Source organism: Oryza glaberrima, chromosome 2, assembly GCF_000147395.1.
Source record: "Oryza glaberrima chromosome 2, OglaRS2, whole genome shotgun sequence".
Lineage (NCBI taxonomy): Eukaryota > Viridiplantae > Streptophyta > Magnoliopsida > Poales > Poaceae > Oryza > Oryza glaberrima.
The window spans coordinates 7,226,336-7,243,326 of NC_068327.1; the positions used below are offsets into that span (position 1 = coordinate 7,226,336).

At 44.8% G+C, this 16,991-nt stretch overlaps 4 protein-coding genes, 1 long non-coding RNA gene and 1 pseudogene across 7 annotated transcripts; 4 read left to right on the forward strand and 2 right to left on the reverse strand.

Moving 5' to 3' along the window:
- The first annotated feature begins 227 nt into the window (after positions 1-227).
- On the forward strand, positions 228-1,670 carry LOC127761319 (uncharacterized; annotated as a pseudogene).
- Positions 1,671-1,948: 278 nt separating this feature from the next.
- Positions 1,949-4,642, reverse strand: LOC127761320 (uncharacterized). Of its 2 annotated transcripts, none has more exons than XM_052285594.1 (3): positions 4,509-4,642; positions 4,308-4,429; positions 1,949-2,153 (listed from the first exon to the last, which is right to left on the reverse strand). In XM_052285594.1, exons 1-3 carry the CDS (start codon positions 4,616-4,618, stop codon positions 2,128-2,130), a joined length of 258 nt encoding a protein of 85 aa, XP_052141554.1. In that variant the 5' UTR covers positions 4,619-4,642; the 3' UTR covers positions 1,949-2,127. The 2 variants fall into 2 exon arrangements, with proteins under 2 accessions (XP_052141554.1, XP_052141553.1); XM_052285593.1 differs by having other exon boundaries at positions 1,949-2,216.
- Positions 4,643-6,390: 1,748 nt separating this feature from the next.
- LOC127761122 (protein phosphatase 1 regulatory inhibitor subunit PPP1R7 homolog) lies at positions 6,391-9,402 on the forward strand. Of its 2 annotated transcripts, XR_008015204.1 has the most exons (7): positions 6,391-6,743; positions 7,325-7,555; positions 7,666-7,812; positions 7,895-8,037; positions 8,160-8,274; positions 8,833-9,019; positions 9,168-9,402. XR_008015204.1 is itself a non-coding variant. In XM_052285346.1 (6 exons), exons 1-6 carry the CDS (start codon positions 6,459-6,461, stop codon positions 8,911-8,913), a joined length of 1,002 nt encoding a protein of 333 aa, XP_052141306.1. In that variant the 5' UTR covers positions 6,391-6,458; the 3' UTR covers positions 8,914-9,402. The 2 variants fall into 2 exon arrangements, 1 of the variants encoding a protein (XP_052141306.1); XM_052285346.1 differs by having other exon boundaries at positions 8,833-9,402.
- A 1,934-nt stretch (positions 9,403-11,336) lies between these two features.
- Positions 11,337-14,623, forward strand: LOC127764174 (uncharacterized). Its single transcript, XM_052289010.1, has 2 exons — positions 11,337-12,704; positions 14,484-14,623. The coding sequence occupies exon 1, from the start codon at positions 11,508-11,510 to the stop codon at positions 12,564-12,566; it is 1,059 nt and encodes a 352-aa protein (XP_052144970.1). The 5' UTR covers positions 11,337-11,507; the 3' UTR covers positions 12,567-12,704; positions 14,484-14,623.
- Positions 13,914-15,150, reverse strand: LOC127764175 (protodermal factor 1-like). Its single transcript, XM_052289011.1, has 3 exons — positions 15,009-15,150; positions 14,478-14,700; positions 13,914-14,392 (listed from the first exon to the last, which is right to left on the reverse strand). Exons 1-3 carry the CDS (start codon positions 15,121-15,123, stop codon positions 14,071-14,073), a joined length of 660 nt encoding a protein of 219 aa, XP_052144971.1. The 5' UTR covers positions 15,124-15,150; the 3' UTR covers positions 13,914-14,070.
- On the forward strand, positions 14,697-16,839 carry LOC127764176 (uncharacterized). Its single transcript, XR_008015818.1, has 5 exons — positions 14,697-14,840; positions 14,923-15,176; positions 15,391-15,591; positions 16,076-16,154; positions 16,418-16,839. It is a non-coding gene; the product is annotated as an uncharacterized LOC127764176 (long non-coding RNA).
- The last annotated feature ends 152 nt before the right edge of the window (positions 16,840-16,991 follow it).

The window sequence follows — 16,991 nt, forward strand, 5'->3', positions numbered from 1 at the left end:
AATAATTAGTTAAGCTGATAAGCACGCAGCGAGCACCTTGTCCACAAACTTTAATCTCTGCTCGTATCAAACAATCAAATCCTGCGTGCTGCTGCTGCTGCTTACCCGGCGAATCTGCTCCTCAATTTTGATCACAAGATCTGATCTGATTCATGTCACTGTCCATGCTCCCTTTGATTCTTCTTCTTCTTCTTCTTGCCTACACACAAAAGCTCTATAAATTAGCTCCCATGGCGTAGTAGCTAGTAGGGTGTATAGCTACTAAGCTAGTAATTAAGCTAAGCAACACACACAGAAATCAGCAGCAAGCTAAGCTGTCCATGGCTCCCAATGGAGAAGCTTCGTCGGCGGTGGTGGCCGCCGTGGCGCCGTTCTTGGCGACGTTCATCGGCAACCACCACCTCGGGCACGGCGGCGACGGCCATGGCCACAAGGAGATGGAGCTGCTGGCGACGACGACCGGCGGCGGCGGCGGCGGCGGCGAGAGCATCCCGGCGGAGGAGCAGCAGCAGGTGGTGGAGGAGGCGGAGTGCGAGTGCTGCGGCATGTCGGAGGAGTGCACGGCGGCGTACGCCGGGGCGGTGCGGCGGCGGTTCTCGGGGCGGTGGGTGTGCGGGCTGTGCGCGGAGGCGGTGGCGGAGGAGGCCGGGAAGAAGAAGGGCGGCGAGCGGGAGGCGGCGCTGGCGGCGCACATGGCCGTGTGCAGGCGCTTCAACGGCTTCGGGAGGACGCACCCGGCGCTCTTCCAGGCCGACGCCATGAGACACATCCTCAGGAAGCTCTCCGCCGCCGCCGCCCCTGGATCGCCCAAGCCGACCAACACTAGCCGCAGACACTTGACGACGGAGAGGGGGCCATCAAATCCACCGGCGGCATGCTCATCAGCTAGCTAGCTATATACTCCCTCCATATTTTAATTAATGTATGACGCCGTTGACTTTTCGACCAACGTTTGACCATTCGTTTTATTTCAATTTTGTGTACAAATATAAAAATATTTATGTCATGCTTAAAGAACATTTGATGACGAATCAAGTCATAATAAAATAAATGATAATTACATAAATTTTTTGAATAAGACGAATGGTCAAACGTTGGACAAAAAAATCAACGGCGTCATATATTAAAATATGGAGGTAGTATATAGCTACTTCTTCCATTTCACAAACGTAACTAATTCTAGCATTTCCAACATTCATATTGATGTTAATGAATCTAGACATGTATATCTATCAAGACTCATTAATATCAATTTGAATATAGAAAATGCTAGAATGACTTACATTTGTGAAACGTAGAAAGTAGTTCAAGTTGCATAATTTCCAAAAAAAAAAAAAAGAAACTGAAGTTGCATGGACAAGTGTACAACAAGCTATAGCTGATGCTTTTGTGGTGGCTAATTAAGCTTGTATGTTAGCTTTGACCAATGAAGAGTGCTTATAAGTTAAAAGACATTATATAGGCAGCTCATATGGTTTAACTATATAGGCAATGTTGCATTGCATGTATATATGTTTATACCTTTGACTTTTATTATGGGCTTTTGTTGCTCTTTTAGCTTGAGCTTAATGAGTGTAACAGGCTCCACATCGTCCAACTACATGCTGCGCATCTTCATGTAAATATACAGCTAATAATAATCTATCTAATTGTACTTGTCCACCAAGAATTCGATAAATAAAGTAAACGGGTGATTCTAATACACTTGGTAATCTGCAATTCCTGTGAATTACTAAACTCCATATGGTGTCTCATGTAGCCGCGGCAATTGAAGTTTTCAGAGAGGTATATCAAACATATATTTGTATGCCAAAGTACGACAGAAACTACAATGTATGAACACAGACTAATATAAAGTTTAGCTCTGATATGGATGAAACAGGCAGCAGTTGACCCAATTCAACCAGATTCTTTACAAAAGAAAACCATGTTGAGTGGACGCTTTAACTCAAACGAAATGCAAAAAATATCAATTGCTTCCAGGTAAGATGTGGTCATAGGCACATACTATCATATTTGTGGATGTCCCTGAATACAGCAGTCCACACTAATTAAACCGATTATTGAAGGAAAACAAAAGGCTTAGAAAGTCTGCCGCGCGCGGCAGCACCGGAGTGTCGTCTTTCGTTATCGAGGCACGCTGAGACCCGTCTCTGCAAGACATCCAGGAGATCATCAGTTTCAGGTTGTCCTGCAGCAAAAACATCTACATACATCTGCACCAAAGATGGGGTATTACAGGTATGGAGAAGTTGCTTATGTGTTGGCGCAAAAAAACAGAAAAAAAAATTCAGCACTGATGAACTTCGTAATATAAAATCATTGAAGGGGGTGTTTGCTTTGCTTTGGTATTGTAAAACAAACCAAATATTGATAACACCAATACTTGGTGGTTGCTTTGTTTGGCACCAACATTTGGTACAGTGTAATAACACCCTTGAAATTTGGTGGTGCCAAAATGAATGCACTCCAAGGACAAGGAAATTGCTAGAATATTAGCTATAGTTCGAAACAGGCTTTCTAAGTTTTAGCAATACCAAATTCTGGCTTGGCTTGCTGGAGGCATGAACTAAACAAGCATCACGGATTCATGGTAAAATTGGAGACATGAACCAAAACTCTAGAATGCCTTGCAGGAGGCAAGGACACGACAAACAGTGTCGAAAAAGACACGTCTGTATTGAAATTATTATAGGCAGTATGAAACCAATTTCATGAAATCCAAAAAAAAAAAAGTGAATGCTACAATTAATGACAATATGGATCCAAACTGTCCAACAGACCAAAATAAATTCCATTCCCAGATTGAATAATGCATTGTAAACTTCAGTTGAGCAGAAAAAGTTCACTAAATGACTTTGGCACCTCTAATGGACGGTATATGTTTTGGAGCAGGATTTCATTGCAATGCTATTGATTATTCCTTTTCTGGTGGGGAATGTTATTGATCATTCTTTTTCTGAAGAGTAATACTATTGATTATTCTACTGGATCTTGCCTTTAGCTTGGCACAATGTTCATTAAGCCCTCTGTGTGTAACCCCCCCCCCCCCCCCCCACCCAACCAAAAAAAAAAAAGGGGAAACAGAAGGCCGCAAATTTTGCATTTGATAACCTGAAAAGTTTGAGCATTAATATTTTATTAAACTATTCAGTTATGGTAAATGAAAAGATTTTACGTTACATTTTTCATGAAACTTAATTTGAAATTAGTTTACAACTTGTTTTTTCAATAAATATCTTGATAAAAATAATGTTGAAAAATTGAATAGTAGCAGCCAACAATGTGAAGCATTTTGAAAGAGATAGTAAGAAGTAGAACTGCTTTAGATCTCATAGTGTAGCAGTAGCAGTAGACTAGCACTACAGTACAAGTACAAAACATTTTCCCCAAAGTTATGGATACGGTGGAATATTGTGCATGTGGTATTTCCTGTTCAACAACAGAAAATATATATATATATATATATATATATATATATATATATATATATATATATATATATATATATATATATATATATATATAACTGGATGTTAGGCACCCTATTAAGAAGCAAAACTGACTATCAAATAACATGCTTATGTATCCTAACAATTTGCTCTCTTGTTTGATGTTTCCCATATGGAAAATAGAGAACACTGAGTACCTTAACTAACCAAATGAGAGTATTCAGAACAAGTTGCCATTTCTGGGAAAAAAAGTGGCATTTCAATGTAATATTCTTATATTCATGGGATGTTAATGTATTTATTTCCAATATGCCTTAAGGATGGATACACTGCACTGTCCAACAAAGTGTTGGTACAATCGATCTAGTGGTGGCCTTAATGGTCTTTCAAACAGAAAACCAATTATGTCCTGCAGACACAGAATTACAGCATAAAGAGCATGAACAATACTCCTACAAGTTCTTATCATCCCAGCATTTCTTATCTAGTGTGACCCTGTCAGTTTCCACCATATTTCATAGTAATTCCGTTGCCAATTTACAATGTCGTTTGGTTTGCAGAAGCAGTGGAGCACTGAGAGAACTTTGCTTTCAACAAACCAGACCCAGGGATAGACATTTAATCCCATATCCAACAGTTACTCGGGATCAAAGAATTTGATTTTATTGATGACAAAAACTAAGCATATTCCGACAACAATTACATCAGCCCAGCCGAATCTAGGCACAAGATGAACTAGAACAAACAAGGCACATCAAAGCAAAGCAACCGGGTGCGGTCACAACTCACATGCAGGATGCAAAGATTAGATTTGATATCAGACTCAGACTCCCGGGAAGGAGCTGCAGAGCGTACCCTGCGACACGGCCCGCGCCACCTCCGCCCCGAGCCGCGACGTCAGCCGCGCCTCCGCCACCGCGCTGTGCAGCGGCTGCAGCGACCTCGCGAGCCCCACCAGCCGCCCCATGGACGCCGCCCTGCACCACACACAAGATTTCAATCTCCGCGAAGGGGAAAGAAAAAAATGAGCGAGGGGTTCAGCCCTGCCTGCTTTACCTGGTGACGGGAGCGACGGCTCGGGGCAGCGAGGCCGCCGGGCTCCGTCCCGCGGCGGAGCGGAGGAACGCGGCGGCGGGGCGGGAGAAGGAGCGGAGGCGCGACGCCATGGCCGGAGAGGGGAGAGAAGAGAGAGGAGGGTTTTAGGGTTCTCATGGACTCTCCAATTTGAGGAGAGCCCAGTTTATTATTGGGCCTATTGGGCCTCACTCTATTAGATTCGAATAAGTCTGCTTTGCTTCCCTCAACTCATACTGGTTGAATCGCATCCCTCAACTGCATAACCGGATATAACTCATCCCTAACTTTCAAAACCATAGCAAATCGACTCTTCGGGTGTTCCGGAGGCGGTTTCATTCTACGTAACACTTATATGGTGGGTTGACTTGATCTTTGGCGCTTACGTGACACTAAAATTAAAATAAACATAAATGGGACCACATGTCAGTGAGTAAACACAATAAAAACAAATTCCGGGCCCACGTGTCAGCTACCTTTTCTCTCTCTCAGGTGGATGGCAGCGACCGGCACTCCGGCAGACGGCAGTGGATGGCGTCGGCAACGGCGAGACAGAGCACGGCAGAGTTCGACGGCTAGGCCAGCAGGGCCGGCGGATGAGCTCTCTGCAGCAGACGGCGCGTAAGCGCTGCTACGTCAATCTCGGCAAAGGAGACGACTCCGCACGCCGGCTTAGTTCCCTCCCGTCCTTGCTGGCTCCCCACGCCGCCGCCTCCTTCCCTCTGTTCTCCTTCCCAACACTGACCTCGTCCTCCGCCTCCACCTTGACCCCTTGTCCCGATGACAATGTGGATTTCGACACCAGCGAGGATCACCGCCCCTCCATCAACCTCCACGTCTCCTCCACCTCCCTGCTTCGCTCCCGCCACTTCGCTACTCTCCTCCCGACCACTGAAGCCCAGCGCAGCCACCTCTCCCTCGTCGTGTCTACTCCGCACTCCGTGGGGAGGGATGAGAGGAGGAGGTGAGGACGGGGATGAGGTAGCGGAGGAGGGCACGCGGGAGGGAAGGCGGCGGTAGGGAGGGAGAAGAGGGTGAAGGGAAAGACGGGGATGAGGCACCGGCGGAGGGGCGCGGGAGGGGAGGCGGCGGCGAGGCTTCCTTACCTCTGCTCTCTCTCTCTCTACTCCCACTGTCTTGCTACTCCCGCCGGTCCACCGCTCCGCCGAGCTCCTGGCTGCCGACACCAACACCGTCGACACTGCCATCAACCTGGACGTCGCCATCAACGCGGCGGGGAGGGAGAGGAGAGGAGGCGGCGGCGAGGGCGCGGATGTGGAGGTGGCGATGAGGAGAGGAGGTGTCGCCGTTCCCGTTGTTCTGCTGCCTCGAGCCCCGCCCCGCCATCCTACTGCTCCTACTGCTCTATCGAGTTCCCGCCCCCCTTCCGCGCTCCTGTCGTCCTACTGCTCCCGTCGAGCTCTCACCGCCCCGATGCTCACTCCATCTTGATCAACGCCGAGTATAAAGAGGGAAGAGGGAGGAGTTGAGTAACTGACACGTGGCCTAAATTTTATTTTTATTTAGGTTTGTTTTTATTTTAGTGCCACGTAAGCGACACGTCGATGCCACATGGGATGTAAACCAAGTTAACCCCCCACGTAAGTGCCACATAGGATGAAATCACCTCCAAAACTGCCGGGGGAGTCAATTTGCAACGGTTTTGTGAGTTAGAGGATAGGTTATACCCGGTTTTGCGGTTGGGGGTGCATTTCAACTGGCGCATGAGTTGAGGGACGCCATGTAGACTTATTCTTATTAGATTCCGATATGGGCCACTGGGCCTAGCCTTTCGATTTCGAGCCCAAACTAGGCCCATCCACTTGCAATATCTCTCTTTCTCGCTCGCTCTCGCGTCGCGTGTGCTTCTTTCTCGCCTTCTTCAGTCCGCGGCGTTGTTCCAGAAGCTTCTGGAAAGTCGGGGAAACCCCCATGGCGTCCGGCGATCCGGTGGACGCGCCGGCGGCGGCGGCGGAGCCGATGGAGGTGGAGGCGGACCAGTGCCTCGACCTGACGAGCTGCCAGCTGCACGATCTGAGCGAGGTGGAGATCCCGCCCACCCTGGAGGAGCTCGACCTCACGGCGAACCGCCTCGCCGCCGTCGACCCCCGCATCGGCCGCCTCCCGGGCCTCCGCAAGCTCTCCTTCCGCCAGAACCTCCTCGACGACGCCGCCGTCGCGCCCCTCTCCACCTGGGCCGACATCGCTGGGCTGCAGGTGATTGTGATTTCCGTCTCTCTATTTGGGAATCTAGGGATTTAGGAATGTGTGGTTGCGCCAGTCCTTTTGGGGCTCGTGCGATCGTAATAATGCTCTTGTTTACCCAATTATAAGCTTGTGTAAACCATTTCTGCTATTTCTTTTATTAAAGCAACAACCTTTTTTTGTTGCAGTTACATCATGACACAGAGGATTTCTGTAAGAAAAGAACTCTATAAATTGTGCCTTTAGATATACTTGGTTAGGTAAATATGTATACCGTATACATATTGAGGTGATCAATTCGGCCATGTTTCCTTGTTTCAACCAGTAACAAGTACAGGTAGCTAGAGTAAACTACATCTATGAAAAAAAATTATATGATTTAGAAATGGTGTATGACTTGTCCACATTACATCTATCCTGAAAATACAAACGACTTAACATGTTATACTAAATACATTTATCGTGGTTTCAAAGTGATTAATCGCATAAAGTTTTTTCTTCAACTTGGTATTACTTCTCCAATGTCACTGTGCGGAATTCATGTGTTGTCAAAATAATTTGATAATAATATCTAAAAACATCCCCTGTTTCAGGAGTTGGTCTTTAGAGATAACAAACTTACAACGATTCCTGATGCCAGCATCTTCAAAGGCCTTCTGGTCTTTGATGTATCTTTCAATGAGATATCTTCCTTAAAGGGGCTGTCCAAGGTTTCCAGCACACTGAAGGAACTCTATGTTTCAAAGAATGAAGTTGCAAAGATGGAGGAACTCGAACACTTTCATGCATTACAAATTCTTGAACTTGGTAGCAACAGATTGAGGGTAAGCAGTTTGCAGTGCATTTTAAGTTCCACCAGCCAGTCAAGTTAGTCAGATTTGATGTATAATGATGCATTGTGTACATGTATTCTTACTTATCTACTGAATTTCAGGTGATGGAAAATCTAGAAACCTTGGCAAATCTGCAGGAGCTATGGCTGGGAAGAAATCGAATAAAGACAATCAACCTATGTAGTTTGAAAGCAATAAAAAAATTAAGCTTGCAAAGCAACAGACTGACTTCAATGAATGGGTTACAAGTACTGTGACATTACTTTCTCGCATCCCCTGATTTTCTTGTGAAGCGCTACTTGATAACCAGTCCATTGTTCTCTTATTCAGGAATGTATTGCACTAGAGGAACTATACCTCAGTCATAATGGAATACAAAAGATGGAGGGTCTCTCTACCTTGCAGAACCTTCGTGTTTTAGATGTTTCATCCAACAAGCTAACTGCTATCGAAGATGTTGAAACCTTAAGCAGGTAACACTGTTTACACTTAGCAGATTGCTTCTCACCCTCGGAGACAAAAAAAAAAAAAGTAAACAGCATAACCAAAAAATTGGTTCTGACTCCTTTCGGTACCATCCTCACTGGCCATGCAGGTTGGAGGACTTGTGGTTGAATGACAACCAAATACCATCACTAGATGGGATAGAATCTGCTTTGGCTAGTTCACGGGAGAAGCTGACTACCATATATCTTGAGCGGAATCCTTGCGTAAGTACTGCAATTCTTATGTAGTTAGTCATCAACTGTTCTTGTAAATTGAAATTTGGTAATAATCTGAAAGATGAACAGAACTGGGAATAAGCAAGGAGCCTTCTCCACGCAGGGCCAAGATAACACAATCGTATTACTATATTTGCTCCCCAGCTTCTGATGAATTTAACCACATATGATTCATCAACTGTGAAAGCCTTTCATCATTTAGTGGCTTCCAAACAACTCCATTTATTTTATTTTGAATGGAAAGTTACATCAGAGTGTCGTCATTGCTTGAATTTGCATTCATCCTTGATTTCCCACGAATCTTTGTAATCGTGCTACAGTTGAAATTTAACCACCAACAATTTGTTTATCGAAGTACAAACATAATAGCTAGGATGTTATTGAGCTTGAATAGTCTGTACTATAAACTCTGTTATGCTAGTCAGATTAGACAAAATAATTTCTGTTGGTTTTTAAGAAATGCATGTACATTCCATGTATATTTACTATTGTCCAGTGCTATGTTGAGATTGAATTGTCATTGCCTATGTCTTTTCATTTTTGCAGGCAAAAGCTCCAAACTATTCATCCACGTTGAAGACAATATTTCCAAATCTTGAGCAACTCGATTCAGATATGCTAGCATGAAACTGATGTCCTTCTGTGAAGATAGGGAAGACACTCCTGGAGTAGCTCTACTAGCGTTGTTGTTTCTAACAATCAAAGCGTGAGAAGCCTTCCAGTTCAAAAACAAGTAATAATAAACCATGGATGAAGCAATGCAACATTATTGTGCTCAATATCTAAATTGCTTCACCTTTTTTTCCTGCTCCATGTTCTGATGCTGTTACTGGATGGATCATCGTGGGCTTGTCTTTGTCAAACTATACTCCCATATACAGAGATCAAGGAAGGTGAGTTAGAGAGGTAGAGCGTGTGGGACTGAATGATAAACCAATAAAACCTAGCGAACTGATGTTTTTGACAGATGATGTTGCATTTGACTATTCTGTCACAGGATGTTGCATTTGATATTACCTGTACTATGTTGACATGTATGCTATTGCATTTGCTGTAGATGTCTGAGATTGATTCAAGTTTATGAAAGCAGCACACATTTGAATGTTTATGGCTTAACTTATAAGCATGTGCAACCGTTCCGGTTATTCTGGTTGCTGTCATATGCAGTAAAGTTTTATTCATGATGAATCTATCAACCTATTTGTTCCTCCCTCTCTACCAGGAGATTATCGTCCACTCCGTGTTCTTGTTCGTTCCATCTTGTGAGAAACAATGACCATTAAGAATTCTCTTCGGGGCTAAGTAAACTTGATTTTCTTTTAAATTTGGGTTGTGTTTAGTTCACACCAAAATTGGAAGTTTGGTTGAAATTGAAATGATGTGACGAAAAAGTTGGAAGTTTATGTGTGTAAGAAAGTTTCGATGTGATGAAAAAGTTAGAAGTTTGAAGAATTATTTTAGAACTAAACTTGGCCTTGGTGACAGAAGGCGCCGCTGCGACCGCCAACGGCAGGAGGGGGTTGTCGGCATCGAGAGAAACCATCACGGCGTCACCGCCTCGTCCTCGTCAAGCGCCAGGAAGAACCGAACTGCTAAAAGATAAAAGAAAATTTAGAAGCCTTGATCAGACACTAGATAAATTTTCTAAAGATAAAAGAAAAGCTACTAAATCTTATCTAATCAATAGATATAACTAAACTACTATGCTGTGATGTTGATAATTTCTCTTTGTACTTAGTCTCTTCTAGATAAACTTTTATTAGTTATTTGATCTCTTTTTTTTTTACCGAATCCACTAAAGAACCTTACCAAAATTTGACATTAACAGACGTTTGCGATGGAGGGATGGGGATTGGACGATGGCTCCAGTGGCCCAACCAACCGCTTTCTCCGTTATTCGCTCCGAGCTAAAGCAGTGGCCTCGTGTCTCCACCGTCGATCGAGGTGGGGGATGTAGCCGAGGTTGGATGCGTCAGCGGCACTGCGGAGCTTGAGAGGATAGGTGGTGTCATCGTTGGAGTTCGTCGCTGACGCTGAGTTGCTTCCCAATCCCCACGCGACGCCAACGACAAGGAAACAATAGGTGAAGAGGCGCGGGGTGCTGTCGCGAGGTAGTACAAGGCCTCACGCAGCAGATTGGAGGGAGGGAGGGAGGAGAGTGCCTCGGTAGCAAGTTAGGGAGAGGATGGGGGTGGAGGAAAGGCCGCTGCCATCAAGATAGTTCCTCCACGGCGATCTCGTCCTTTCGTGTTGTACCTGCTCTGCCTTGCGGTGGACGCGATGCAACAAACCCGGGTCCATATTCTCTAGAGTTGGCTTCAACTCCACCTGGTAGATTTAGGCTAATCTCAGCCATTATTTGTCACCTACCGGTGAGATTAAATCAGTACACCTCAACATATCCTTAATTTGTTCTCCATTCTCTGATCTTATCTTTTTCAGTATAAACAAGTCCTCTACCATCGGCTCTATCTACCAGCTGTACAGCAGCATCAAGGAGCTTGGTGTAATGTATGAGGCTTTGCTTATAGTGAGCTCGCCCAGTTTCTGCACCATCGCAAGATCCTGTCCATGTTCATCATCTACATGACTACAATACCACTCTTCTAAAAAAGTTCTTCTATGTTAGTCAATTAATTGGGGGAGGAAGAAGAATACATTTATTTTATTTTCTGTTTTTTGAGAGCTTTATTTTATTTTCCTGATTATGTTGGAAATAGATTAGTTGAAAAGAAACATCCAAATCTACATCAATAAAGAGAGTCAATTAGGATCTCAACCATAGGAATAAAACGATGGCCAAGATTTGCTAAAATCCAGGTGGAGTTGATGCCAACTCTAAGGGATCTGAACCCAACAAACTCTATGCCAGCAGCTGCACCTTGTACCGCTCCTAGAGCCCGAGGCGGCACTGTCCTCCCACGGCTTGGGAGTTGGGACTTGGGAGTAGGTCTCATGACTCATCCCTTGCGCGTCACTAGTTAAGTGAGTAAAAGTGAACTTATTCCATAGTCGTGTACGGGCCATAACTATTATGGGCCGCCCAAGCAGGCGTAGAGGAGATGACGGCCCATTTGAGTTCGTTCGTTCTTCCTCCTCCTGATGAAGTCAACAGGTGGAGAAAAGTCAACTTTTAATCTCGGGCTCTAATCCATCCGAGCTTAAGATCTCTCTCTCCATTAGCGCCGCCGCCGCCGCCGCCGCCAAAAATCGCCGGCGAAATGGACGCCTTCCTCGCCGGAATCCCGCAGCTCCGCAGGCCGGCGGCGCTGATCGCGTCGTGCTGCGCGCTGGTCCTCCTCGCCACCGTCCTCCTCCTCCCGCGCGCTCCTCCCGCCGCCCCGGAGCAGCTTGCCTCCGCCGCCGCCGCCGCCGCCGTCCGCCTCGACGCGAGGGTCGAGCGGAGGAGCGGCAACGAGGTGCTGTGGCAGCTGCCGCCGCCGACGACGCCTCCCCGCGCCGCGGTGTTCGTGGCCCCGGGGTGCACCATCCGCGCCACCGACTTCTTCGACGCCTCGCCGGGGTGCCCGCGCTGCGCGGGGCTCCCCGAGGAGCGCCGCTTCACGCGCGAGGCGCTCCGCCGCGGGTACGCCGTGCTCGCGGTGTCCAGCCGCGCGGAGTGCTGGTCCCTCGACACCGGGGACGGGGGCGAGCTCGCCGCCGTGGAGTCCATCATCGAGTGGTGGGTCAAGGAAAGGCACCCCAACCAGCTCGCCGGCCTCCCGCTCGTCGGGATCGGCGCCTCTTCAGGCGGGTACTTCCTCTCCGCGCTGGCGGCGAGGGTCAGGTTCAGCAGCGTCGCAATCATGATCGCCGAGGGCGTGTTCGCCACGATGGAGGAGATCCCGGCGAGGTACCCGCCGGCGCTGTTCGTGCAAATGCCCAAGGACGGCGAGAGGGCGCGGGAGGTGGCGGCGAGCATGGGCAAGCTCAGAGGGAGCCGCGTCAGCGTGCGGGAGATCCAATGCGGCGAGTTCGCCGTGAGCGCCCAGTTCTTGGCGGCGAGGATACCCGGGTTGACCCTCGCCGTCGCCGATGGGCTGGTCGATGTGCTTCGCCGGAAGGGGTTCGTGGATGAGAAGGGGTTTCTGAAGAATGACGGGAGGAGCACGCCGTGGAAGAAGGCGGCGGAGGAGGCGAAGATCTTGCCGGAGGAATTCCGGCTGGAGAGGCATGTCACGGAGGAGCTGAATCTTGCATATGCGTACCATGAGTTTACCAGCCTCAAGAATGGGGAAATCTTCGACTGGTTTGAGTCGCATATGGATCATAAGAGCTGAAAGTGTTCTAGTGGCAATGCTACTGAAACTGATTTGAAGCGAGCAATTCAATGGTGGATCCAGCTGATGCTTCTGATTTTGAGGAATGGAATGCACAATCATTGATTCAAGAGAGATGGGAAGATGGAGGAAAACCTCGTAAGGCTTCTTCTCGCAGTTTACCGTTCACAATGCCCACTTGTAGTTTCTAATACGATTACGTTCCATTCTTCCATTGTTGTTGTTGATGTAACAGGCGTTTTATTACCATTGTATCTTGTAACAGAGGAATACTTCAATCCACAGAAAAATGATAAAGATGCCGAACAATTGGTCCATGCAGAGCAAATGTTTTCATACCCAGTCACAAAGCAAAGACATGCAAAGCATTTTTGTGTTCTCTAACAAAATATTCTAGTGCAATAGTGTCTATACTGAAAATATAGGATTTTGCAGTTATCTTGTTAAGGAAGTATCTCACGTTCCTGTTGAATATAACTCCATTGGGTACCATGTTCAGTTAATCATCACAAAGATATTGATGGGCACTTTGTCTCTTCCAAGTAAATCGTAACATTGTCTTGCAAATACAATCCTTGGCTCCTTGCAGGTTCTTGTTTACTCTGTTACTTGAAGCACTATTTTACACAGAAGTGCACATTTCAATTTCATCAATAAATTAACAATTAGCTGAGCAATCTGCAAAGTTTGCTTAAATGATTTATCAATGCCAATATGCTTGTATTTTATTGTTTTATTGTATTGCCTCCATGGATATACTGGATGTGTTTGTTTTGCTTCCATTCTCTAGTGCTCTACCAAAATTTTGGCAATAAACCAAACACCCTAACTTTACCAAAATTTTGGTAGCACCTATGTTTTGGCTTGCCAATATTTTTGTTGGTTTACATTGGCTATAAACCAAGCAGATCCATAGTTACTGTCAGTTATCTATCATCCATCTTGATGCTAAAGCATCACCAATTCACCAGTAACTTTTCCTTCAATAAGTGACCCTTCTTTTTGTCATAAATTTTCTATATCATTCTCCATTCAATTTTAGCCATCTTATTTCGTTTTTGGTTTTGTTAATGTAATTTATCTTTGCCGAATTATTGTTGGGTATATTAGGAAAGATCAGAATATTGGAATTTTCTGATAGAGGTTTCACTCTTCAAGATCAATGAACCAGACTACCAGAGGTACTCCTCAGCCATGTACTTTTAGGCCCAGCTATTGTTACACTTCTTTGTCAGTGTAAAACCAAGAAACAGACAGCGCTACAGCAGTCACAAATATCTCATAGTTATGGTGTGATCTTGTGACTACGCTATAGCTTGCTTTTATAGGTCACCAAAGCAAAATCTTGCAGTGCCATCTGTGATGGATTTATAAAAATCAAATATCTTAGATGGTGGTATTACATTGCAAACCAAAAGAATACAATGGATTTATCAAACAGCAATATTACATCAATGAAGAAACACATAGGAGCAAATAATTTAGCCAGGAAACACCTCTTGAACTAGTAGTGATAATCATTTGCCTTCTTGAAGATCTCAGCCTGGGAAGAAGCAGCGCCATCAGAGGTCATGGCCACGACGATGCAATCCTTAACCTGTTGGGTGGTAAAAGGGAATTTCTTGTTCACAATGGAGTTGAGGTATGCAGCTGCTCCCTCGCGGAGCAGAGCACCAGTACCATCAGTTCCAGTGTTTGAAAGTGCATCATGAAGATTTTCTAGCTTCTTGCCAGTGATCAAACTGCAAGCAGTACCGAGTGTCTTGCCAATGTCGCCAAGGGACCCAATAGCTGAGATGATAACATCTGGATGGTTCTTCCAGTAACTGTAATTTTAGGAAAAAAGTAAAACCATTTTAGACTTTGTTCTTTGTGATATTTGATAATGTGAACTCATATACTGGCTCTTACTCGCAGGATCCACAGAAATCATGCTTTGTCGGAACTTCAGGGACATCAGGTGTGCTGGGGGTGCTTGGTGTCGTGCCGTAAGATGGTGTTGGTGTAGTGCCGTAAGATGGTGTTGGTGTAGTGCCATAAGATGGTGTTGGTGTAGAGCCGTAAGCTGGTGTTGGGGTTGGTGTTGGTTTGTAACCACCATCTGATCCATATGATGGAGTTGGGGAGCCACCATCTGGTAACATATACAATATCACATCTGTTATAACTGTTAATTCTGAAAGACATAAAAAACAGTATGGCATATCCTTGCTGTCCTGTAATATGGTCAAACAAATGTGATATACCGTACCTTATAGTACATCCGAGTTAACAGTGAGTTAGCACTACATTCTTAGTTGCTCTGCATAATTTAGTTATTTTGTATTTGCATTTACTAACTAGATGCTATATGCAGTGTTCTTTAACATCGCCACATCAACCACGTTAGATACAATATAATAATGGCATATTGCACAGAAGGTATGGAGGATAGAAAAATACACTGAGTAGTAGAAGAGTAGGTCTTCTGTTCAGACAACTCTCCCAGGCTCCTGCATGAGCTCAGAGAAAGGAGCCCCACCAGGACAGCACTGATCAGAAGAACCTTGCTACTCATCTTGGCTCTCAGTATCTGCAGAGAAGACAGAATGGATGACTGAACTGGTTGAGGTGCTTGAGCTGATGAACTGAATTGCCTTTGTGCGCCTATATATACATGCGAAAGATGCTCTACAGTTCCATTGACACTGTTAGTAGTTGTCTATCATTTAATGGTTTGATTCGTCCAGCTAGTTCAGCATGACGGTGATCTGCTCGCTTTCAATTCACATGATGAAGCTTCCATTGTGAGTTCTTTAACTCAAATCTGTGTCCAAATTTGTAGGTTAGAGCGAGGCCATGGCACTTTTAGCTTCCATGGATATTGGGCAGTCTTCTTTCCATGCAGAATGGATTTCCTCCCCGAAAGTCTGCTGATTTAATGGGGATCGGTGCTTGCCACCTACTCAGTACACTTAACCATGCCTCGAGCTGGATTTCATGCTGTGGTGGCAAAATTGAATTTCTCAATTTAATGGAAGCACAGGTATGGTAAGATTCCCTGGCCCAGTTGTTATGTGGAAGCACCAAATTTGATTTTACAATTGTTTTTGTGTAAAAAGCGATGCTTTGGTCTAATTCCGCTTGTTAATTCTTGTAAGTTTCTTGGAACTGATTTGTGCCGCAGTCTTTCATGCTATACATTATCAGCACATTACATTACAGAATTGTGCTGCAAAGTTTTCGAGTTTTTCTGATCTATCTGGCTGCTTCTAGCTAGCGTTAGTTTACTTGGTATGCTGTAGACCTTGTGCTGTTAGTTTTTTTTAATTGAAAACTTTTCTGTTTTAGTTACAAACAGACCTTGCTGCTCTTAAATAAAAAATATATATAGCAATTAGTGTAATGCTGCTGCAGTCATTCATCAATATCGCACCTGCGATTTCATCATGCTATCCATCACTCACATTTTCGTCCCTCCTATAAACAAAACTCCTACTCCTTAATCTTGACAGCGTCTGACATTGCAGATGAAATGGAGCTATGCATGTGTGATCTCCTGTCAAGAATTACTTACAATGACCACAAAAAAAGGCAGAAAATTACCAGGTAATGACTAGTAGCCTGCATCCAACTGTCTATTGCCCTTAACTTCTGGAACAGTCGAACTCTCTGAAACCATACGTACATACTCCCTCCATTTCACAATGTAAGTCATTCTAGCATTTTCCACATTTATATTGATGTTAATGAATCTAGACAAATATATATATCTAGATTTATTAATATCAATATAAATGTAAAAAATGCTAGAATGACTTACATTGTGAAACGGAAGAAGTATGAGACTGAACTAACCGTTACAGTTGCAGCTGAGCAGGACCAGGCCAGGAGATAATAGAGGAATGGTTGAAGATACCAGCAACGGCTGTACTTGCGCAAGATGTGATTGGCCCTGGGGCTGAAACTCCATGTGATCCGTCGTGCATTTGCTGGATATCACTGTGTGTCTGAGTGGCTGCCTTTAATTTTCCGAAGGGCAGAGTTACTTTGGTGATTGTTGGGCCCCTGAAAGCTGGGCTAGCACATAGTATTTCTGTTGGCACAGTCCTAATACTCGACCTAAGATGTTTTACATAGGATTAAATGAGCTAGCCGCCACATAAGATTTTTTATGATTTGGTGAAAGATTTAATGGTGAAAAAAAAAGAAAATAGATTTTGCATTGACTTGGTATTCTACATGACATCCAAGATATGATGAGATATAAGTGATATTAAATCACTGTACTGAATTAGTAGTGTGTGCATATTATCACATCTCTCTCATGGGTTATGGAATAAATAAATCCACAGTGTTGGCTACTGTCTGTAAAATTTACTAGTAACAATATCATTGGGCAGAATTGCATAAACTAATTGATGAAAAAAGAAATAAAGTTGAACC